General features: G+C 44.8%; 1 protein-coding gene across 1 annotated transcript in view; it reads right to left on the reverse strand.

Moving 5' to 3' along the window:
- ASTN2 (astrotactin 2) overlaps positions 1–24,350 on the reverse strand; it is a 1,029,079-nt gene that overhangs the window by 536,876 nt on the left and 467,853 nt on the right. Inside the window, exons 8-10 of the mRNA XM_055579471.1 lie at positions 6,742–6,826; positions 6,197–6,271; positions 5,335–5,472 (exon numbers count right to left, since the gene is read on the reverse strand). Of these exons, the coding sequence (XP_055435446.1) occupies positions 5,335–5,472; positions 6,197–6,271; positions 6,742–6,826 (298 nt within the window). The remainder of the gene's footprint in view (positions 1–5,334; positions 5,473–6,196; positions 6,272–6,741; positions 6,827–24,350) is intronic.

Raw genomic sequence — 24,350 nt, forward strand, 5'->3', positions numbered from 1 at the left:
CTCCAGTGTTCTTGCCTGGAGAATCCCAGGGATGGGAGAGCCTGGTGGGCTTCCATCTATGGGGTCGCACAGAGTTGGACACAACTGAAGCAACTTAGCAGCAGCAGCAGCTAGAGAGTTCACCATGTTCCAAACTCAGTGCTTTACAAGGATGGTAACTGTAGCCATGAAATTAAAAGATGCTTGCTCCTTGGAAGGAAAGCGATGGCAACCTTAGACAGTGTATTAAAAAGCAGAAACATCACTTTGCCGACAAAGGTCCATATAATCAAAGCCATGGCTTTCCCAGTAGTCATGTATGGATGTGAGAGTTGGACCATAAAGAAGGCTGAGTGCCAAAGAATTGATGCTTTCAACTGTGGTGTTGGAGAATACTCTTGAGAGTTCCTTGGACAGCAAGCAGATCAAACCGGCCAGTCCTAAAGGAAATAACCCTGAATGTTCTTTGGAAGGACTGATGTTGAAGGTGAGACTCCAATACTCTGGCCATCTGATGCAAAGAGCCCACTCACTGGAAAAGACCCTGATGCTGGGAAAGATTGAGGGCAGGAGAAAAAGGGGATGACAGAGGATGAGATGGTTGGATGGCATCACTGACTCAATGAACATGAGTTTGAGCAAACTCGGGGAGATGGTGAAGGACAGAGAAGCCTGACCTGCTGCTGTCCATGGCGTCGCAAAGAGACAGACACAACTGAGCAACTGAACAACAACATGCCTTTTAATTCTCACCACTCTCTTATCCAGCACAGACAGTCTTCTATCTGTGTTATCCACGGGGCCACCAGAGCTTCGGATAAGCTCTTGCAGCAAGCAAGTGGGAGACCCGGGACTGGAACTCAGGTAGTTCAGTTGGGCTCTACAGTCTCTGCTTTTTGAAGAATGAACTACCTTACATAACAGACTGCATCTTTAATCAAAATATGCCATACATAGAGAAAAATGTGCAAATTATATCGACACAAATAGATGAATTTTTACAGAATGAAAACACCCATACAACCACCACCCAGATCAACAGATCAAATATTGCCAGTATACTTCCCTTAAATCACTATGCCCTCCATCACCCCAAGGTAATCCCTACTTTATTTCTAATATCATAGTTTAGTCTTTACTGTTTTTGATCCTTATTTAACCATAATATTTATTTGTGTCTGGCTTCCATAATTCAGCCTTATATTTGTGAAATTCATCAGTGGTGATGTGTGTAAGGGTTGTATTCATTAATATTCAGCATCAATAACATTCCATTGTTTTGTTTTATTTATCTGTTTTTGTTGTTGTTGTTATTGACAGGCATCTGCATTTTCCCCCTAGTTTTTTGGCAGTACAAATGAATACTATTATTACTATTCTTGAACATATTATTTGTGGTCTTCCCAGGTGGCGCTAGTGGTAAAAAACCAGCCTGCCGATGCAGGAGACTAGGAGACGTGGGTTTGATCCCTGGGTTGGGAAGATCCCCCGGAAGAGGGCAAGGCAACCCACTCCAGTATTCTTGCCTGGAGAATCCCATGGACAGAGGAGCCTGGCAAACTGCAGTCCATAGGGTTGCAAAGAGTAGGCCATGACTGAATCATCTTAGCATGCACGCACAGACACGCGCATCTATAGGATAGGGGCTTCTCAGGTGGCACCGGTGGTAAAGAACCAGCCTGCCAATGCAGGAGACATAAAAGACATGGGTTCTATGCCTGGATTGGGAAGATCCCTGGGAGGAGGGCATGGCAACCCACTCCAGTATTCTTGCCTGGGGAATCCCATGGACAGAGGAGCCTGGAGGGCTACAGTCCATAGGATCGCCGAGTCCAACAGAACTGAAGCATCATAGTGCGTGCACACACATACATGCACACACACACACATCTATAGGATAAGTAGATACTCAACTTTAATAGATACAGCCCTGTAGATTTGCACAGTGGTCACACTAACTTACATCCCCACTATAAAGGTATGGGAGTTCCAGTTTTTCTATATCCTTACCAACATTTGTCATCATCAAATTTTTTAAAATTTAGACACCCAGGTGAGTTGAGCCTGTACTTTTTGAGTCTAACTTGCTCTGTCTCTCCTAATGTGAGATTCCATAAATTCATATCTGCCCATAAATTCCATAAATTCATATAAATTCAACCCTGTCATGGATTTAAAACCAAAACAAAAAAATCAAATAAGAAAGCAGCTTTAAATTTTCCCTCCCAATCCTATCCAAATGCTTATCTTTTCCTTCCTCACTCTGCTTTTTTTCCTTTAATCTCACAGTTGTGATTCTGTGGCATATTATTGGCTATCTATAATTATGATCTGTTATTTATTAATTTCTAACATAGCATATGACTGAAACTTATTAATTCTTTAAACGTCTGTGATATGCTTGCTCGGGCAATGTCATGTCAAACAAGGTTTATTAGTGAAGCTCGGAAAACTCAACCTACAGAGCACAGATTCTTTTGAATGGTGATGATTACAATCTTTCATCCACCCTTGCAATGAAACTGAACGTGAGAAGAAAGATGAAGGTAAGACTTAAAAGGCTGTCTGCAACTGCAAGCCCAGACAAAGACACGTGGGCACCCCAAACAAGATAAAAATTTAGTGACCTAATCAAACCAACATTCTTCAAATATTTGAAGTATATTTTGAACATTCTTCAAAGGGTTGAGAAGGAGGACCCCAAACTGCAAAACAGTATCCTTTCTCCCATCCTGAAAATTCTGATCTGGTCCTAACTTGATGAAGGCACACCCTCCGTGTAACCAGGCACAGCTTTCTTAGCAGTTCAGAAACATCTAATTGTTATCGGTTCATGACCTTTGAAGGTCTCACCCCCTTCAACTTACTACAGTATTCCTTTCAATTACTATAAAATTTTCCCTGAAATAAATTCTAGTCTATACTTTTCTCAATTTTGTTTTAGTATTTCCAAAGATGTTTTAAAGTCCTTGGAAGTTGATGTTCTGGTCCTCTCCATGTCTGGCTTGCTGTTGAATGTAATAATTCAAATTGAAGGAGAAAAGGCAACTGAATTATCCTGCAGACCGTGGTCACTCTCAGCAGTATGACATAGCATGCAAACTTCCTGACTCAGCCTTCCCCATCGTGACCAGTTTCTACTTGAACTCTACTGTCAGAAGAATTGAATGCATCTAAAATTGATAAGCCTGTACTTTTGGAAGTATATTATGTACCAGTATTTACACATATTATTTAATCATTACAACAATTCTTAGGCGGTATTTCAATGATATCAAACCAGTCGATCCTAAAGGATATCAACCCTGAATATTCACTGGAAGGACTTATGCTGAAGCTGAAGCTCCAATACTTTGGCCACCTGATGTGAAGAGCTGACTCACTGGAAAAGACTCTGATGCTGGGAAAGACTGAGGACAGAAGGAGAAGGGGACAACAGAGGATAAAATGGTTAGATGGCATCATGGACTCAATGGACATGAGTTTGAGCAAACTTGGGGAGATAGTGAGTACAGGAAAGCCTGGCGTGCTGCAATCCAAGGGCTCACAGAGTTGGACACGTCTGAACAACAACAACAATTTCAATGAAATAGTTAAGAATATGGGTTCAGGAGGTGGGGAGATGGCAGGCTGAAGTTTGGCTTCACCACTTCCTAGTGAAGGTATCACCTATATACCTCAGACTTTCTTCTTTTTAATTTGTAAAATAAAAATAACAATAGCATTATTTTGGGGGTTGATGTAAGACTATAATGAGATAATGCTAGTGAAGCGTTTAAGAATGATCAGTGGGGATGAGTTATGATTATTACTCCATACTGTGACGATATTACTATCCTCATTTTGCAAAGAGGTGGAAAGTTAGTAAGTTGAACTTGACCAGGGTCATATAGCTCATCCATGGTAGAGAAGCAATTCCAAGTCAGACTTGGTCAACTCCAGAATGAGTGTTGAACCATCAGCCAGTCTGACATCTATAGCTTCAGTGAAACTACAAATTCAATGTCAACAGTACAGAACTCCGAGGAAGTCTGGTAGAGACCTTTCAGTTGATTTGAGACAAGGTCACAAGGCCTCTTCAAGAAGAATCCTTCAATCAGATGCTCTTTTCTCCATTTTTGAAATATGTAATACTGAGTGACCTTAGCACTGAAGGCTTACTGATGCTTTATTGAAGTTACACTGACCTCAGTTCTAACAAAAACAGAAACCATGATAATTTGCCATGAATCAATTTGTATGTACATGAAACCATCTTAGTTTTTAGTAATTATCACTTCATTTTCTAAATATTATCTGTTTAATTTTCTATCTTTTAAAAATTACTTCTTTGGAGAAACACCAATAAAAAATCACGTTGTGTCCATCCCTTCATGAAAGGCTGAGAAGGTGAGTCTCCCTATCAAGATGCCACAGACATCAATAGCATCTTAAGTGAAAAGGCAGCTGTGCAGTGGTAGAATACCAAGCACTGGAAGTACGGGGCCATGCCTCCACGTTCCAGTTCAGGAGCTCATAAGCTGTGTACAAACCAGTTCCAAAAGCAAAATCAGAGTCCATTTTTTGCTACATTCAAACGCTAGAATTCTTCAACTAATCAAATCAGGAGGGGGAGGGGATAAAAACCTACACTAGAACGCTCCAGAATAGTGCTAGATTCAGATCTAAGATCACCTGTTTAATTAAATCAATAAACATTTAGTAGATGTCCAATATGGACCGGGAACTGGGAATTAAAAAGTGAAGTAAGTTATTTTCTTTGACCTTGAGGGATTCACTACATAATAGCACAGAACGATATGTAAGCAACTAATTAGAACACAGTAGAGTAAGTCTATAATGAAATTAACTACAAGGTACAAAATGTGGAAAGAAAGATGTAGTCTCCATCGTTTCATGAGTAAAGAGCAAATTCATTTGACCTGGACATTTCTCTCCTATTGATTAGCCCAGAGTCTGTTTCTAGTATCAGAGTCAAAAGAGAAAGCACTTCATCTTCCAATATTTTACCTTCACGACTTTTCAATATACTATTAAGTAATGGTCTTTTATAAGAGAAGACCATTAAAGATCCCAGAATGAGCTAGATAATGTGTTAACCTCTTTCATGTTTTATATAAGCCCCAAAGGAAAGTAATAATGTTGAAATACAGAGGCACTGAGGCCCACCATGGAGGTCAATTTCAGGAGTGTGGAGCATGGCACACTGGATATGTTTCTTATATACCAACTAGGAGCTGCCTGCTTTAACATCATGAAGAGCACTTTTCCACAGGAGTTCTGAGATCCTGAAAGGGAGGGCCTCCCAGGGCTCTAAGAAGCCCATGGTATGGGTGCTGGAGATGACTTCCCTACCTGACATCTGCGGGGTCTTCTGTGACGAGCACGTCAGTCTTGCAGCTGGCCAGTGGGTTGATGGACAGCTCCACAGGGGGCACCACGAAGCTTTTGCTGACAGGAAGCCAGAGTCCTTGGCCCAAGCTGAAAGTAGACCTGCAATGTAAGAGTTTCCATTGGGGGACTCCCTAGGAAGCAGAGAAAAAACAGGAAAAGGGGGCCCCTCCTCCCATTCCTTCTAGAACCTTCTCTAACTTGCAGGCCCAACTGAGTCACCTGCATGCTTCAAGGCTTGATGTTGGCCAACTTTGCCCAGACATGGATGGTCATTTTCTCCCTCTGTTAATCATTTAGCACGTGCATTACTCTATATTGCTAGTCATGTTTTCCTGAGTTTAGGTCTTGATTCCTAATTAGCAGTGGGCTTTGTGAAAACAGGGACTATTTCAGCTCTGCATTCCCAAGCAGGCCTGATAGGGAGCAGAAGGACATAAAGTGACTGGCAGGGGCAGCCTGCACAAAGGTGAAGAGTATGCACTCTGAATCAATTTCAACCAAAATTCGATTCCCAGTTCTGCCCCTTAATTTGCTGTATGTCTTCATCAGTTTAAGTACAAAGTTTTCACACAAGATTTCATGGTAGTGGCAGGAAGAGATTCTATGGCTAGAGAATATTTTTAAACCACTGGACTAGATAATCAGTAATGTCTCCTCCAGTTCAAGTATCTGAATCTATTAAGTCTAGATGCCAGACAAATGGAAATCAGATTCCCATAGCAACCTGGACCATTGTATCCCAGAAACGCACAGGTTCAATTAACTAAGGATGTATAACTATACCTCCCCATCAGACTGTTCCCCAACAGAACTGTCAACTCACCTGAGGATCTTTTCAGGGGCTTGCTCCCCTGTCACCAGATCATAGCCCCTCTCCAGTGTTGTGTATGGCCAGGGACTGTGGGAAAAAATTGAGAAAGGGAAAGAAAAAAAAATAGAGAAGAGGTGGTATTAGTCAGAAGCAGATGCAATTCATATGTGGACACTGCTGAAGAACTGCTACAAATTATCAAATTTTGCAGAGGTAATGTTTGGATAAGTCTATTTATAGTATACCAGTCTCCATTTCACAGAAGGACTCAGCATTTCAAAGTCCTCTTGGTCCCTTTTGGAGCTTACACATAAAATATGTGATTCTTCTTCACTAGTCCACTCAAGAGCGTCCTTTGATTACTTATGGTTTGGGAGGGTGAGCTCCACTTAGCATTTGTTCTCTAGAAGATCTGTCATCAGTCATGTACTGATGGGATTCATCCGGAAATAGGATTCACTTCCCCAGGAACACAACCACTGCAAAGGAAGTGTCGTCCATGGGGAGCAGTGGAGGCCCCAACGTGCCTGCCTCACCTGATGCTCTTTGCTACTCACCCTTCACTCTGTCCCCAGTCACTGCGCACACACAGGTGTCTGTGAGCCGGGTCAGGGGCATAGCCTTCGTGGCAGCTGCAGTCTCCTGTAAGCCAAAAGAGGAAAGGGTCTTGTGAAACACTGCCGGCCCCGAACAGTCTTCTCTCCTTGTTTTCTTGGAACATAAAGTGAGCTGCCTCGTTTTAGCAAAGGCCATGGAAAGAGAATGTTCTAGCCCATCTGCCACTGTGGTTAACAGAATTCATTCATTGTTCATTCACTCACTTATTCACTCGGCAAGCCCTGGCCACCCTCCCCGGAGCTCTCTGCTCAGCACTGGGGATGCAGAGGTCAAAGGTGCAACCCAGGTGCTGAAGGAGCTCGTGACTAAATGAGACAGAGAGTGAGCTGGTGGCTACACATGGATGCCCTGTTTTCAGATATTTAGATTATGATAAAGTACTCTTGTGCTAAAAGTGTAATCAGAAAATTGAATTCTCTCCACCTGAATGAACAATTCACGTTCATTTATAAGCCCCAAATCAAATGCCACCTCTTCCAAATATAATACTTCTGATTTCCTCTTGAGGAAAAATTGTTTCCGTCTACCATCTCCAGAATTTATTTTGTTTTGTTGTCGGTGGTCTTATTGGTTTTACTTGCCTCTTTCCCCTCCCCTCATTTTCCCGCTTGTCCCCTTCCCTTCCATCTACCAAGCCATCCATCCTTCCATGTATCCATGTGTTATCCTTTTCTGGCCATGCCTTATATGGGCTGGACACAGCCTCGCTAGCGTCCACTGCTGCCTTAAGTATAGTTTCTCATTGGCCAAGTTCATTCTGGGTGCACATGTCCTGTTTCCTGATGTATCTTCAGAGTTCATTTCTGGAAGAGTCCTGCCTTCCTGCTACTATTGGGCTTGCTTCACTGCTCACTCCTTAAGGTTGGGAAAAAATGTTTTGATTCAATTAGTTGTTAGATTTTCCTAAGATGTAGTTGTAGAATGTTCCCAGATGCTTTACCAAAAATAGATTCTATTAAAAAAAGCTTGTGAAATACTGTGCCATTCCTTAGAGCCAGTCAAGTATGACTGCGATTCTTCAGTCCTACAGTCATTCTGGTTGGCTTGACCAAGTATTTTCAAATCACATTTCATGGAAATATCTAGCTTAATGTCGGAGATTCAGACTTTGAAACTTTCAGATTTTAATGTTCCTTAAGACATTTCATTTTGAAATCTCCTTAATAATAAAAACAATAAAGGCTAAACACGCAGATATTACACGCTAGATCTGAGGACACTGGAGAGCTCTGTCGCATTAATTCTGGTGGCCAGATAAATGGATTTTATGCAGTCCTCATTAAAAAAAAATTCTCTTATCATCTTTGTTTCACTGAATAGGATCCTGAGACTGAGAGATGAGGTGCTAACAAGCTCATGCTTTTTACAACTTCGAGTCTTATGAATCAGTTTTCTCAACCTTGCGCAATCAAAACAAACCACAGCAGTGAACGCGAGGCCAGGGTAACACAGGTTCTAAAACTATCGCCCATTAACTCCTTTTAAAAAATGTTTGTATTCATCAAATAGCCTTATTGTTTCCCCTGATTCATTATCAGTGTGAGGCATTTGACCTTATGCAAAGGATTCTGAGTGTTAACACTTTCGTTCATTTTATATATTTCAATGCTGCTTAATCTTTGTATACTCAGCATCAGCAAGTATCTGGCAAACAGCCTGGGCTTAATAAATGTTGGTTAAACTAAAAGGGTAGTAAGATATAATGTGGAGAAAAGAATAGATCAGAGGGAATGTTCAAAATATTTAGAACAAGACTGTTGAAAGACAAAGAGAGAAAGAGAAACAGAGAGAGAGAGAGAGAAGAGAAGAGAGAGAGAGAGAGATCGATGTACCTCTCCTCTCCTCTGGATACCTAGTAAATAAGAGGGGGCTGCTTGCAGGCAGGGCGCTCTCTGTAATTCTCCCCTCCAATAACATCCCCAAGGGTCTTCCACTGAATGCCAGTGCTGCAAATATGTGCAACCTAATGGATTGACTGTTGCCGGAGGTTAGGAAAACGGAGGGAAAGAGCGGAGATCCTTGAGATTTGGATCAGAATAATCAACCCGAGGGGGAGGAGGAGGAGTCACTAATGATGTGTTAAAATGCAACAGTCCCTTCATGAAATATTCACCACTTTAAGCACGTCTAATATTAAAGATTAAAAGTCCTGGGATTTGTCCTCGAGACTCCCAGGCCTGATTTATGATCTGCCACAAGCCACAGGCTTCATGATTCATAACAGGAGAGGTAAAGTGGTTACCTCTGGCACAGAGACGGGAAGTTGGGCAGGGGTGAGCCAGGAGCTGGTGGGGCAGGGGGCTCTTCTCCATGGAAGGGTTGAGGTTCCTGTCTCTCCTATCAGTGACTCGGGACAGGGCGCAGGTCATTTTTCCTCCCCTTCTCTCGCTTTGGGAATATTAGTGAGAATGAGAAATCTATACAGAAAAAAAGGGCACTGCCATATTTTTTTCTTTCTTTCGTGTGTGCTTACTAGGCAACTTTCCCCTGCCTTGGAATGGATCATTAATTACTACGGCTCGTTATACAACAAATGTGTATTTTGCAAATGAGAAGTATCCACCCTGGAGGCTGCCTGGAGAACAGGAAGTGAGGGAAGGGGAAAAGCAGGAGTGCTGGCCCGGGTTCCAATCCTCACTTTCTCTCTCCCCAGATGTATGGTCTTGGGGAAGAGGTCACTTCACCATCTGGGTCTCAGTTGTCTCAACGATACAGTGAGAATGCCAGTTCAGCCAATCACTCAGAGCTGATGCAAGAAGCAGCTGAAGGAGGGAAGTGCACCACCGATGGCTCAGGCAGGCAGTGAGTAGCTGCTCATAAACTTCCTCCTCTTTCCCTTCCAAGATGGCAACTGGCTTCTGACGTATGCTTGCACATTAGCTGGAGGGATACTGGATAGGTACTCTCCTCCATGCTGGGACTTAGTTTCCTTACCTGCAAAATGGAAGCTTGGAATAGATGTTCATCAATTCCAGGCACCAGGGAGAACCAGTCATTTACATTGCCTTTCCAAATTGCTCACCTCTAGCTTTCTGGACACTCCTTGTTTTAACCTTAACTTTGATCACTCTTAGCAGCTGGGCTGTGTGTCTCTGGCAGGATTTCCCTCAATGCCATGGCTATTGGCTTTATTGACCACCCCCACCCTTTCCCATTTTGCTGGCTCAGCGAACTCTCCACATTCACAACTAAGCATTACCTTCTTGCAAGATGCCAGTCTCTGACAGCAGGACTTGAGGGTTAACCCCTTCCCTGGGTGAGTCCCATACTCAATCCTGCCTTTGTATCCAGGGTGGCCAGACTGCTGAAGGTCAGCTCTCCAGGGACACGTGCTAACTTGCTTTTCCTATGCTGACTGTGAATGTCCAGGCTCCCTGACTTCTGTTACTACAGCAGATGCTCCTTAGAAAAAGTGATGGCTGCCATTCTGCTCACCACTGCATCCAGCATCTGCTGCCCTGCCTGGCACATAAAGAAATCCAGGCGTACACTTCAAAATGGAGATCCCAGGTGGCTCAGGAGTAAAGGATCCACCTGCCAAGCAGGAGACGTGGGTTCAATCCCTGGGTCAGGAAGACCCCCTGGAGAAGGAAATGGCAACCCACTCCAATATTCCTGCCTGGCAAATCACATGGAAAGATGAGCCTGGTTGACTACAGCCCATGGGGTCACAAAGAGCAGGATGCAACTTAGCGATCAGTTCAGTTCAGTCACTCAGCCTTGTCCAACTCTTTGTAACCCATGAATTGCAGCAGACTAGGCCTCCCTGTCCCAGAGAAGGCAATGGCAACCCATTCCAGTACTCTTGCCTGGAAAATCCCATGGACTGAGAAGCCTGGTGGGCTCCAGTCCATGGGGTCGCTAAGAGCCAGACACGACTGAGGGACTTCACTTTCACTTTTCACTTTCATGCATTGGAGAACACTCCAGTGTTCTTGCCTGGAGAATCCCAGGGACGGGGGAGCCTGGTGGGCTTCCATCTATGGAAGTCGCACAGAGTCGGACATGACTGAAGCGACTTAGCAGCAGCAGCAGTAGGCCTCCCTGTCCATCACCAACTCCTGGAGTTCACTCAGACTCACATCCATCGAGTCAGTGATGCCATCCAGCCATCTCATCCTCTGTCGTCCCCTTCTCCTCCTGCCCCCAATCCCTCCCAGAATCAGAGTCTTTTCCAATGAGTCAACTCTTCGCATGAGGTGGCCAAAGTACTGGAGTTTTAGCTTTAGCATCATTCCTTCCAAAGAACACCCAGGACTGATATCCTTTAGAATGGACTGGTTGGATCTCCTTGCAGTCCAAGGGACTCTCAAGAGTCTTCTCCAACAATTCTTCGGCACACAGCTTTCTTCACAGTCCAACTCTCACATCCATACATGACTACTGGAAAAACCATAGCCTTGACTAGATGGACCTTTGTTGGCAAAGTAATGCCTCTGCTTTTCAATACACTATCTAGGTTGGTCAAAACTTTCCTTCCAAGGAGCAAGCGTCTTTTAATTTCATGGCTGCAATCACCATCTGCTGTGATTTTGGAGCCCAGAAAAATAAAGTCAACCATTGTTTCCACTGTTTCCCCATCTATTTCCCATGAAGTGATGGGACCAGATGCCATGATCTTTGTTTTCTGAATGTTGAGCTTTAAGCCAACTTTAACACTCTCCTCTTTCACTTTCATCAAGAGGCTTTTTAGTTCCTCTTCACTTTCTGCCATAAGAGTGGTGTCATCTGCATATCTGAGGTTATCGATATTTCTCCCAGCAATCTTGATTCCAGCTTGTGCTTCTTCCAGCCCAGCATTTCTCATGATGTATTCTGCATAGAAGTTAAATAAGCAGGGTGACAATATACAGCCTTGACATACTCCTTTTCCTATTTGGAACCAGTCTGTTGTTCCATGTCCAGTTCTAACTGTTGCTTCCTGACCTGCATATAGCTTTCTCAAGAGGCAGGTCAGGTGCTCTGGTATTCCCATCTCTTTCAGAATTTTCCACAGTTTATTGTGATCCACACAGTCAAAGGCTTTGGCATAGTCAATAAAGCAGAAATAGATGCTTTTCTGGAACTCTCTTGCTTTTTCAATGATCCAGCAGATGTTGGCAAGTTGATCTCTTGTTCCTCTGCCTTTTCTAAATCCAGCTTGAACATCTGGAAGTTCATGGTTCATGTATTGCTGAAGCCTGGCTTGGAGAATTTTGAGCATTACTTTACTAGTGTGTCAGATGAGTGCAATTGTGCAGTAGTTTGAGCATTCTTTGGCATTGCCTTTTTTTGGGGGATTGGAATGAAAACTGACCTTTTCCAGTCCTGTGGCACTGCTGAGTTTTCCAAATTTGCTGGCATATTGAGTGCTGCACTTTCACAGCATCATCTTTCAGGATTTGAAATAGCTCAACTGGAATTCCATCACCTCCACTAGCTTTGTTCGTAGTGATGCTTTCTAAGGCCCACTTGACTTCACATTCCAGGATGTCTGGCTCTAGGTGAGTGATCACACCATCATGATTATCTTGGTCGTGAAGATCTTTTTTGGACAGTTCTTCTGTGTATTCTTGCCACCTCTTCTTAGTATCTTCTGATTCTGCTAGGTCCATACCATTTCTGTCCTTTATCGAGCCCATCTTTGCCTGAAATGTTCCTTTGGTATCTCTAATTTTCTTGAAGAAATCTCTAGTCTTTCCCATTCTGTTGTTTTCCTCTATTTCTTTGCATTGATCGCTGAGGAAGTCTTTCTTATCTCTTCTTGCTATTCTTCAGAACTCTGCATTCAGAGGCTTATATCTTTCCTTTTCTCCTTTGCTTATCACTTCTCTTCTTTTCACAGCTATTTGTAAGGCCTCCTCAGACAGCCATTTTGCTTTTTTGCATTTCTTTTCTATGGGGATGGCCTTGATCCCTGTCTCCTATACAATGTCACGAACCTCTGTCAATAGTTCATCAGGTACTCTGTCTATCAGATCTAGTCCCTTAAATCTATTTCTCACTTCCACTGTATAATCATAAGGGATTTGATTTAGGTCATATCTGAATGATCTAGTGGTTTTCCCTACTTTCTTCAATTTCAGTCTGAATTTGGCAATAAGAAGTTCATGATCTGAGCCACAGTCAGCTCCCGGTCTTGTTTTTGTGGACTGTATAAAGCTTCTCCATCTTTGGCTGCAAAGAATATAATCAATCTGATTTCGGTGTTGACCATCTGGTGATGTCCATGTGTAGAGTCTTCTCTTGTGTTGTTGGAAGTGGGTGTTTGCTATGACCAGTGCGTTCTCTTGGCAAAACTCTATTAGCCTTTGCCCTGCTTCATTCCATATTCCAAGGCTATATTTGCCTGTTACTCCAAGTGCTTCTTGACTTCCTACTTTTGCATTCCAGTCCCCTATAATGAAAAGGACATCTTTTTTGGGTGTTAGTTCTAAAAGGTCTTGTAGGTCTTCACAGAACCATTCAACTTCAGCTTCTTCAGCATTACTGGTTGGGGCATAGACTTGGATTACTGTGATATTGAATGGTTTGCCTTGGAAACGAACAGAGATCATTCTGTCATTTTTGAGATTGCATCCAAATACTGCATTTCAGACTCTTTTGTTGACCATGATGGCTACTCCGTTTCTTCTAAGGGATTCCTGCCTACAGTAGTAGATATAATTGTCATCTGAGTTGAATTCACCCATTCCTGTCTATTTTAGTTCGCTGATTCCTAGAATGTTGATGTTCACTCTTGCCATCTCCTGTTTGACCACTTCCAATTTGCCTTAGCCACTAAACAACAACAAATACTTCACAATAGTAATGCCTATGTCAAAGGGACAGGGACATTTTTTGCCTGTTTCTCCTACTAAACTAGGAGTCTCTTGATTGCAAAAATCTTTTCTTAATCATCTCCATATTGTAGTAGTTATATCATATCTGATGAACGGTTGGAAACTTATTTGCTGAATGGATGAATGAATGACTGGATGAATTAGTGAATATATAAATATACTGCAATTATCATGAATTCAGGCTGAATTCATTTAGAATACTGATGATTTTGCTGAAGACTAGAAGAAGACTTTCTTACATCCATGACAGTTATTTGCCAAGGAAATGGAAAGGGTAAACACAAAAGTTGATGAAATGGCTACAATAGAATTTCTGTTTCACATCAGAGCAGAGGAGGCTCGTACAGCTCATCTAGTTCAAATCTTCCCAGCTGCACCTTCCAGACAGGGAAACTCTGGCTCAGAATGTGAAGACATTTAGCCAAGTAAGTGGACTAGCCTCTTAACAAATCAAGATTAGCACCCAGGACTCTTGGCTATTACTCCAGCATCCTTTCCACTACACTGGTGCTCTCAATACTTAAATACATCCAGTAACATGCTCCTGATTTTTTTCCTTTATATGCCTTTGACATTTCTGAGTTTCCTACAATGAGAATGTATTACAGAAACTATTTTTTAAAATATAATGATTTAAAGTATCCTGAATGCATTAAAAACATGAATTTACAAGTGATTGATAATGCAGACCTTAAAAAGGTTTACTCTCTTTATTCAAGTGGCTCCTATAAGGGAATCTGATTGAGTGTGTTTTCATAGTGCTCGTTAGTGTGGGTGTGTATATGTGCACGTGCACGCATGCTCAGTCGTGTTCAACTCTTTGCGACCCCATAGACTGTAGCCCATCAGGCTCTCTGTCCATAGAATTTTCCAGGTAAGAATACTGGAGCAGGTCGCCATTTCTTTCTTCAGGTGATCTTTCTGACCCAGGGATCGAGCCCACATCTCTTGCATCTCCTGCATTGGCAGGTGGGTCCTTTTACCAGTTACTGAGCCACCTAGTAACTAGCAACTGTGTGCTAGGTACTGCTGCTGCTGCTGCTAAGTCGCTTCAGTCGTGTCCAACTCCGTGTGACCCCATAGACGGCAGCCCACCAGGCTCCCCCGTCCCTGGGATTCTTATTATTGGTCTGGTACTCCCATCTCCTTAAGAATTTTCCACAGTTCGCCATGATCCACACAGTCAAAGGCTTTTGCATAGTCAAATAAAGCAGAAGTAGATGTTTTTCTGGAACTCTCTTGCTTTTTCTTATGATCCAACAGATGTTGGCAATTTGATCTCTGGTACTAAGGGTTAAAAAAACAACTGGGTCATTACTTGTAGAAGGAAATATAGGTCTGAGGTACATCAGACAGCTTTTGTTATACTGACGCTGTGTAACAAAACCCACAGAATTTTATTATCAGTAACTCTAAGCAGTCTTCCGCTCTGTTCCACCTCTGGGTGGACTGATCCAGCTGGGACTCAGCTGCACTTGGCTCCAAGTTCAGTTGCTTCCACTCTGCTCTGTGTGACCTGCATGCTCCTTGGACCAGCCACTGCTTGGAATGTGGTTTTCTCATGGTAAAAGGCAGGGATGTAAGACAGTAAGGCTGGCCACAGCACTTTCCAAACTTCATTTCCTATCATTTCTGACTTCATTTCATATCATATCTGCTACCAACCCACTGTCCAGAGCAACTCTTGAGCCAAGCCTGAAGACAGGGTTGGGAAGAAATCTCACTTTTCTCACTATCAAGCAAGCCAAGGATGTAAATGCATAATAGTACTCTAGAGAGATGAGGACTTGACAATAATTCAGTCTACCATGGGAAAAATGTTCCTGCAGCACCCCCTGATCTCCTATGTCTATGCCCTCTTCCACACTCTCTTAAACTCTGTCCCCTTAGAGAGAGCCATCACATGTCTTGGGAAGGAGTCCGAGAGATCCTAGCCTTGGCTGTTTGCCTCTCTGTTCACAAGCTTGGCCAGCTTAGTCACCTTCTCTGAGCCTCAGCTTCATGTCACTTAAAGGAGTCAAATGGTATCTTCCTTCCAGTGTTGTCATGGATGTCATAAGATGCTACAGAAAAACCCGACTGAACTTTGTGGCCAACCCTATACTTGGGTAAGACTGGTACATAGTAGATGCTCAATTAACAGAAGGTCTGATGCATCCCTGAAGCTTATCGCTACTACCTAGAAATCAACCCAATAACCCTTCATCACATGGGTAATATAATTCAATGCAGTCACTATATAAAGTATCTACTTCTGAACGGGAGATATTTGGAAAAGTAATTCCTAACCGTTAGTTTTCTTTGAATTTTGGAAATCATCAGGATGCCGTGGACGATTTTGGAAATCATCAGTGCAGGTAGTTTGAAGGAGCTTCCTCTTCTCTAACCTGTGTTTTCTCACTCATGAGAATCGTCAAATTAAAGGCAGCACCCCTTGCTCTTGCCCTTGTGGTTATGTTTATTGTTGTGATGTTTGTGATTAGAAACTTCACAGCAGGAGCTTTGAAGACCTGACTCCACGACCTTAGGCATGTGACCCGTTGAGTCTGAGCTTCAGTTTCTTGATTTTACAGTGAGGCCAGACAGCCTGACTCCCGGTACTAGTCATGAGCGTGGTCCCCGAGATGACACGTAATGACATATGTCAAGCGTCTTCACCACTCCTAGCACAAAGCAGGCCCCCAGTCATGTTATGCCCAGCCTGTCTCCCCTACCACATGCCTGGCCAGGTGACACGGAAGGGTAGACGCCCCAGGTGGCCCAGTCGGAGTCAGAACAGGAAAGGATGCTGTGCACACTTGTTCTGAGGGTCCAGGGAAATGCCTTTTCAAGCTGCAGTGACAAGTAGAGTGAATGGGAAAATGAACAGCAGCCAGTGTCCCTGGCCTGTGATGATAAGTGATGACTGAGTCGGAAGCAAGTGAAAATGGAATCATAAGGGGATGATAGGGTGGGAGGAAGGGAGCCAGCCAGTGGGGCGGGATTAGGAAGAAGTTTTTACACTCATCTGGCACTCTCACGGGTGGGGGACCAGCTCCTCTGAGCTGTGGGGTCTGGAGAAGGTGGTCCCTCTGGCTGATGCCCTCATCAGTACCTGTGTCCTTCAGTAGAAGAGGCCATAGATGAGGGCAACATGTTTTTCAGGGAACATGGGGACCAGCTTGGAGATTACTTCATCCAAGTTGCCCCAAACAGATGGATAAAGAAACTGAGGTTCCTTTGGCTTGGCAAAGGGCGCACCTTAAAATTGAGACCATCGTTCATCTAGAGAACATTTATTCTTTCCATTAAAACAAGATGCTAGATTGGCCCCTCCAGTCTAGGAAAAAAGGGGGCTTCCCTGGTGGCTCACCTGTAAAGAATCAGCCTGCAATGCAGGGGCCATTACTGATAGGCATCTGTGTTTTGTTTTTTTTCCCCCTCAGCTTTTTGGCATTACAAATGAATGCTACTATTACTATCCTTGAATGCATTATCTTTGGCAATCTAAACCTACAGGATGGACTTCCCACGTGGCACTGCTGGTAAGGAACCTGCCTGCCAAGGCAGGAGATGTAAGAGACACGGGTTCAACCCCCGAGGAGGGCATGGCAACCTACTCCAGTATTCTTGCCTGGAGAATCCCCATGGAAAGAAGAGCCTTGTGGGCTACAGTCCATAGCATTACAGAGTCAGACATGACTGAAGCAACTTAGCACTCATGCACAGGTCCACGGAAAAAAATTAACCAAACCAAACCAAAACAAGTGACATAGCTAATGATATATTCAGCGAGAAGAAATACACCACAGACTGCACAAAGGACTTTTCAAATGCATCACTGATCTTCCAGCAGAAAGGTGATACCAGCCTCATTACCAATTAGGAAACAAACTCAGAGCAGCGAAGCCACTTGATGAAGTTCATGCATCTGTGTGGCAGATCCAGGACAAAACAAGGGGATTCCAGGGTGCACACTCTAAACCATTTCACCAGTCCACTGGCTTCATGATGATAATGAAGGCACTATCAACTTTGAAGTGGTTTAGGAGAGCCCCACACAAGAGAAACTCAGATTGCTCATAATTGAGGGGTTCTGTTTTTCCCTACCCAAGAGTTTATGGAGTGAGACTGCATGTAACATAAAATGAGATCTCTATAAATGGGGCTTAAGAGACCTAAAGAGTAACTATTTTAAAAACCAGTACAATTCATCTATAGCTGATAATAAACCCTTGGCTTTTTGGAGATGTGGGGGAATGAATACAGGACCTCACACAGAGCAGAAGAGGCTCAGACATTACTTTGCTGACAAAGGTCTATCAAAGCTATGGTTTTTCCAGTAGTTATGTATGGGTGTGAGAGCTGGACTATAAAGAAGGCTGAGCGCCAAAGAATTGATGCTTTTGAACTGTGGTGCTGGAGAAGACTCTTGAGAGTCCCTTGGACTGCTAGGAGAACAAACCAGTCAACCCTAAAGGAAATCAGTCCTGACTACCCTTGGAAGGACTGATGCTGAAGCTGAAACTCCAATACTTTGGCCACCTCATGTGAAGAACTGACTCAATGGAAAAAACCCTGATGCTGGGAAAGATTGAAGGCAGGAGGAGAAGGGGATGACAGAGGATGAGAAGGTTGGATGGCATCACCAACTCAATGTACTTGAGTTTGAGCGAGCTCCGGGAGTTGGTGATAGACAGGGAAGACTGGTGTGCTGCAGACCAAGGGGTTACAAAGAGTCAGACACCACTGAGTGCCTGAACTGAACTGAATCCACATAGCACCTGAATCCCACTAATTCTACCTCTTTTTTGTCACTTGAACCCATTCCTTCCCAGCTCTCCCTGGTGCCGGCCCTGGACATTGCCCATGTGCACCACTGAAAAAGTCTTCTCACTGGAGACCTACTTTCAGTGTCTGCCCACAACCTGAGTGGTGGCCAGTTACCTTCTCAGAGAACACCGCACCCACGTCTCATCTCAGAAGCTCCCCAGGGGCTTCCAGGTGCTTTCAGAATAGCATTCATAAGCCCTGGCAAACTACACAGTCCTTCATAACTGGCCTAGCCAATCCTCCCCCTTACCAGTTACTCTCCCTCCCTGCACCTTTCCTGTTCTAACTGCCCCTGGGTTTCCTGATAAGAACAGGGCTGTGTGAGGACCTACTTCTTGCGGTGGGTCTGCCCTGACCCTTCTTCTTGAGAAAAGCAGAGCCAGAGAAGTGAGAGAAATGTGCTCAACAGACGAGAGACAAGTGCTTGAGAGGAATTAGGAAATGAAGGGAAAAGCAAGTGGCAAAATAATTGTCTAGTGAGGGAATGAGATCATTTGGGCAGTTTTGAATACAAGCAGTATCACCAGGGAATACATTTTACAGTGCTGACCCCTATGCAAACTTGGGCAAATCACTCCATTTATCCAGACCTCAGTCTTCCCATCTGTAAAATGAGTAACTAGTACTCAGAGAAGCGACTTAGCAGCAGCAGCAGTACTCAGAGATCCCCAAATTGCCTTCCAAATCTTGTTCAGATTCCAGTTCTTGGTTCTATCTCTAACATGCTCTGGTATTGTGACCCGAGGTCAGCATTTCCTAAGGGGTTGGACCTGGAGGCAGGCTCTGTATGGGAGGCTCAGGAGTTCGGAGAATAGAGGCTTGAGAGTCAGAGAAACACCACTGGAGTGAAATCACAAGACATAATTCAGACCTTTATGAAGTGAAGAGGACTTTAGAAGTTAACTCAGCCAAATGTGCTGCGTGATCTCAAGCAGGTCTCCCCACTCCCTGTGACTCAGTTTCTCTATCTGTACAGTGAGGAGGTCGGCCTTGATGACATCCTAAGCAACCTTGGGTGGGTATCTCTGATGCCCTCCCTTTTCTTTTAAGCTGCTGGAGTGAGACATGCAGGCCTTATTCTTCCCAAAGCATTTGAGACAAACATGGATGCCTGCATCTCAGCTGCCTTGTTGCCTTTCCTAATTGTGCCTTTGAGAAGAAGAAGAAGAAGAAGAAAAAAGCACAGAAGCCAAAAGGTGGCGGTGACACAGGCTGGTGACCGGGTCTGACGGAGACCACAGTCCTTAATCCCAGCTACACAGGGACTAACTGGCTGTTGACCCAGCTCACGTGGGCAGACCCATGTGGGATATCTGGAGCTCTGAAAGGCCACCAGCCAGGCCATGCTAGGACCCCCCCTGCACGGTCTTAGCCATGGTGACTCCTCTCCACTGGCTCCATCCTCTCTCTTCCCAGCCTCCTCCATCCCTGAGTGCCTCCCCACCCGCCGCCCACCCACCCCCACAAATATCTACAAATAAGGGTCTGGGGGAAAGCATGGAAGTAAGAGACTCCCTTAAAATTATGGCAGATGGAGGAGGGTGAAAACAATCTAAAAGCCTGGAACAGATAGAGACACAGACATCTCTGATAACCAGAACAAATCTGATTCTAATTAAGCAGCATGGGATTCCTAACAGGCATGCACAGAGCTAGCCCTGCTGGGCGAGGGGCTGCCATCCACCACTCCTCCACCCCAGAGCCTGCATCATCCGAACTCCTCAGATCAGCCTGGAATGGGTTAGAGGGGTGGGGGGGGGGGCGGGTCAAGGGTCATAGCCCCAGGAAAGGGAAAGAGCATCAATCTGGAATCAAAGCAACCTGCGGCTGAACCTTCGGTCTCCTGCTCACGGACTGAGTGGTCTGGATATTTCACCACACTTCTCTGTGCCTCTGTTTCTTTATCAGAAAATGGACATCTTAAGCCCAGCTTCAAAAACTGTCACAAGGGTTGGAGAGACCATATTAAAAACAAGGAGCGCATCAGCAGCCATGACTGCGGCTTTCGGCGTGTGAACTTGTCACTAGCGTCACGACCACTCCTGCCAGCACTGGCGTCACCCCAGCACAGCAGCACCCCGATGCTGCTGTCCAGGCTGGACTCCCAGGCTGTGTTGTCTCCCTGGCCTGGTGCCCTTGGCACCTCGAGGCTGCAACTCTTCTCCTGGGCTTACTGTTGGGCTAGATCCTTTATTTCCCCTCCCGCCTGCTCTTTGTTCATCTCTGGTACAGACTGGACTTCTTCAGACTATCTTTCCTTCTCTGTACAATCCCTCTGTGCCTAGCACGGGTGGGATTCGTGCACAGAGATGAATCCACCTGAGTCTCTGCCTTCACACAGTGACTCTTGAGTGGGGAGACTGAGAAGAAAATATATTACCATGAGGTGCGTTTCAGACTGGAGCGGGGAGTGTGTGCAAAGAGCTATAGGACCCAGAAGAAAGAGCTTAAATTCTGCCCCTAGGCCAGAGGCTCACCAGTGAAGAGGAGGGTGATAATAAGAGGGAACCCTGAGACTTCTCTATGCAGATTCACTCATGTGACCCTCACAAGCCTATAAAGTAGGTTCTCTTCTCAAACCCACCTTACAGATGAGGAGACTGAGACCCAGAGGGGCTAAGTAACTTGCTTACCTAGAGTCACAGGGCAAAGAGGATTGGAATCTAGGGGGCTGGTTCCAGAGACTGTGAGGCTGTCCCAGGCTGCACTGCCTCTCTCTAAAGGGGAAAAAGGAGTTTTCAAGAAGAGGAAAGGATGGGTGTGGAGGCAGGTCAGAGAGTAAATGGGACATCACAGCCCTTTTGTCACTCCAGACCAGCAGGAACACTGGATCAGCTGGATCAGGCAGTGAGAAATCCCATCCTGGTTATACACGTGCAGGGAAACAGCCCCTGGAAACCTCAGTATCCTCTCTCATAAATAGTCATTCCCCAAAGATAAATCCAGGCGTTATGCATGGGGAGAGGTGGTTTAAAGCAGAGAAGACAAGAACTGGGCTTAGAACAGGCTTCAAACTCTGCACTTGTCCCCTAATGGCTCTGTGGCTTTGTATAATTTCTGGTCTCTGGCCAAGGCTTGGTTTCCTCAGTCCTATAATGATGTTAATCAGGCCTTCTCCTCACACTGAACACCACCAAGAATGCTTTGCCTGGTGTGGGCTCCAGAATCATCACCTGCTACTGTCATGGCTATTATTAGGACACTGGTTGTTTTAGTGTCCTCCCCTGACCATAATTCTTATCCTGGGTCCCTAGGTTGTAATTTGGGGAAAAGACAAGGTTAAAATGTGTGCTCAGCTGCCTCAATCGTGTCCAACTCTTTGCGACCCCATGGACTGTAGCTAGCCAGGCTCCTCTGTGCTAGGGATTTCCCAGGCAAGAACACTGCAGTGCCTTTTTCTACTCCAGGGATCTTCCCAACCCAGGGATCAAACCCAAGTCTCTTGTATCTCCTGCACTGGCAGGTGGATTCTTTACCACTGAGCCACCAGGGAGGCCCATATGGCTCTCATTAAGCATGCATTAATCCATTCAACTATTCTGTGAATCAGATGCTAATGTCCTGGTTTTACAGATGAGGAAACGGAAACTCTCAGAGGTTAAATGACTGACTTCCAGATGACACAGTGGGAACACAACAGGGTCTGGATCCGAACCCCTTTCTGTGTGACTCTGGAGTCAGCACTCCCCAACACTATACCAGGCAAGATGGAGAACTTCAACATGACCCTCTAACTCACTCAAAACAATCCGCCTTGGTGGCTCTCCCTGGCCACCCACCACACTGAGCTGGAGCTTACAGGTGCAGGGAGAACACAAAGCCTGGGGAGGTAGTTCTGCCACGGAACCCTCATCTCTGTTTCCCCACTGGTTAACGAGTGGCCTTGCTCAAGCCCTTTCATCTCTCTGAGCCTCATCCTGTCTCCCAGAAGATGAGGAACATATGCCCCATCCTCTCCCATTCACAAGGATGCTGTGAGGATAAAATATAGACTCATCCCATTCAGAACACATGGAGATTAATAATGCAGTCGTCCCCCCGCCTGCACAAAGCCTGAAACAGCAAAATGAAATATACAAAATAAATTAAGCAGAGGGTAATTACTCATTTTGCAAAAGAGTTCTTCACTCCACAAAAAAAAAAAAAGATGCATTGATGTTTTTCCCCAAGCATCAGCTATCTTTGTGAGTTTAAAGTCAAATTTCATTTATAGAATTAAAACAAAAGAGTAATGAGTTTTCAGGCATGCACAGGGTACAGTGGGCTGCACGCATGCATCGTGCCCTCTGCCTGCGCCATCCTCGCCAGACTGCAAGGCGGTCCAGACACTCACAAGCACCGACTCTGGCCTTCTCCCAACCGGAAACTGGGGGAAATGGAGAGAACCAGGGGAGGGCATATGACATCTGTACTCTGCTTCAGAGGAGTCCCTTCCTCAAACTTAGCCTCAGCTCTAGGCAGGTGAGCAGAGTAAGCTTCCTGGGACATTGGAAGATTGTCCTCTCCAGTTCCTTCCATCTGGAATACCGTGCCATTCTATATCATGGGTACAATCAGCAGGACCCAACTCACTTTCGCTCTGCGACCCTCACTCCTGATTAAATTCACGTGCACGCTTTTGCTCTCACCTCTGCCTCTCCCTGTCTCTCTTCTGTTCTGTGATTCGCTCTTTCCATCCATCTCTGTCTCCATTTCCCATCCTTAGTGCCTTTGCTGCTGCCTCTGTCTCTCTCTTTGGTCTCTGCTTCTCTGTTCTGGCCCCTCCCTCTGTTGCATATCCATCCACTGTCTGTCTGTCTGCCTCTTTTTCTCTGTATCCCTCTGCACTGAAAAGAACTGAATTTGAGTCAGAGGCTCAAGTGAAATCCCCAGACTCACTTTCATCTCCCCTTCTTCAAAATAAGAGATAAAAAGGACGATCTGCCTGCTTCAAGGGTTAATGCAAAGATGAAGAAGACATAAGGCATGGTGTGTAAAGGTGCCTGGAACAAGGAAGATGTTCATATCCTGCTTGTTCCAGATAACTTCCTTTTCTGCCTCTTTCCCTTGATTTCTCTCATCCTCCTGTTCCCTTCTTTCCTTTCCCATCCATCCCACTCCCTTTGCCCACCTCCCTTGCCAGCACATGAGCACACAAACCACTCCTTCCCCTGCTCACCCCCACCCCAGGCAGCCTCCACTTTCTAGCAAGAGCTTAGGTGCAGGAGAGCATCCTTCTCACTCCTAAGACGCACATCCTTCTACAAAACATGTTTATGCCGCATTGACTGGTATACGGGGGAGACTCGTCATGAGTCACTAAAATGAAGCAATGTGAGTCCAAGCGGCCTGCCCCACTAGGGTTAGGCTTCACCGTCACATCCATATGTGGTCATTTGAGAAACTGCAGCATCGGTTCATACTGCACAGGGTGAGGCAGCTGACCTTGCTTGACTCGAGGGGGGCAACTTGAATTCCTGGATGTCCCATTCTTATGGATAGTCTTGGTATGTTCTGTAGAAAAGCTACACATTTCCCTCACTCCCTGGCAGGTACACACACATACCTACTATTCAGAGACCTTTAACCACCTTAACATTGAAACGAAGGCTGCCTTCAGTCAAGAGAGAGGAGAGAGACAGTGTGGTGTGGTGGGCTGGCTCCCTATAGGTGGCATCGAATAACCAGAAACGGCCATTGCTGCTGCTAAATGCAGTGTTTTAAATGGCTTCATGGAGACCCTTTCTGCTCTATCATCATGCCTTCCATTCCATCATGATTAAGTCTTTTGTGGGTTAAGCAGTACCCACACTTAGGGTTCATTTTGCCCTTGATTCAATAATTCCCATTTATTGAACATGTATATTTGCCATATAATGTAACAGGTACTTTCTACTGATTATAATTGTCACAATAATGTAGCAAAGGTGAATATC

Source organism: Bubalus kerabau, chromosome 4 (assembly GCF_029407905.1).
Source record: "Bubalus kerabau isolate K-KA32 ecotype Philippines breed swamp buffalo chromosome 4, PCC_UOA_SB_1v2, whole genome shotgun sequence".
Taxonomy (NCBI): Eukaryota; Metazoa; Chordata; class Mammalia; order Artiodactyla; family Bovidae; genus Bubalus; species Bubalus kerabau.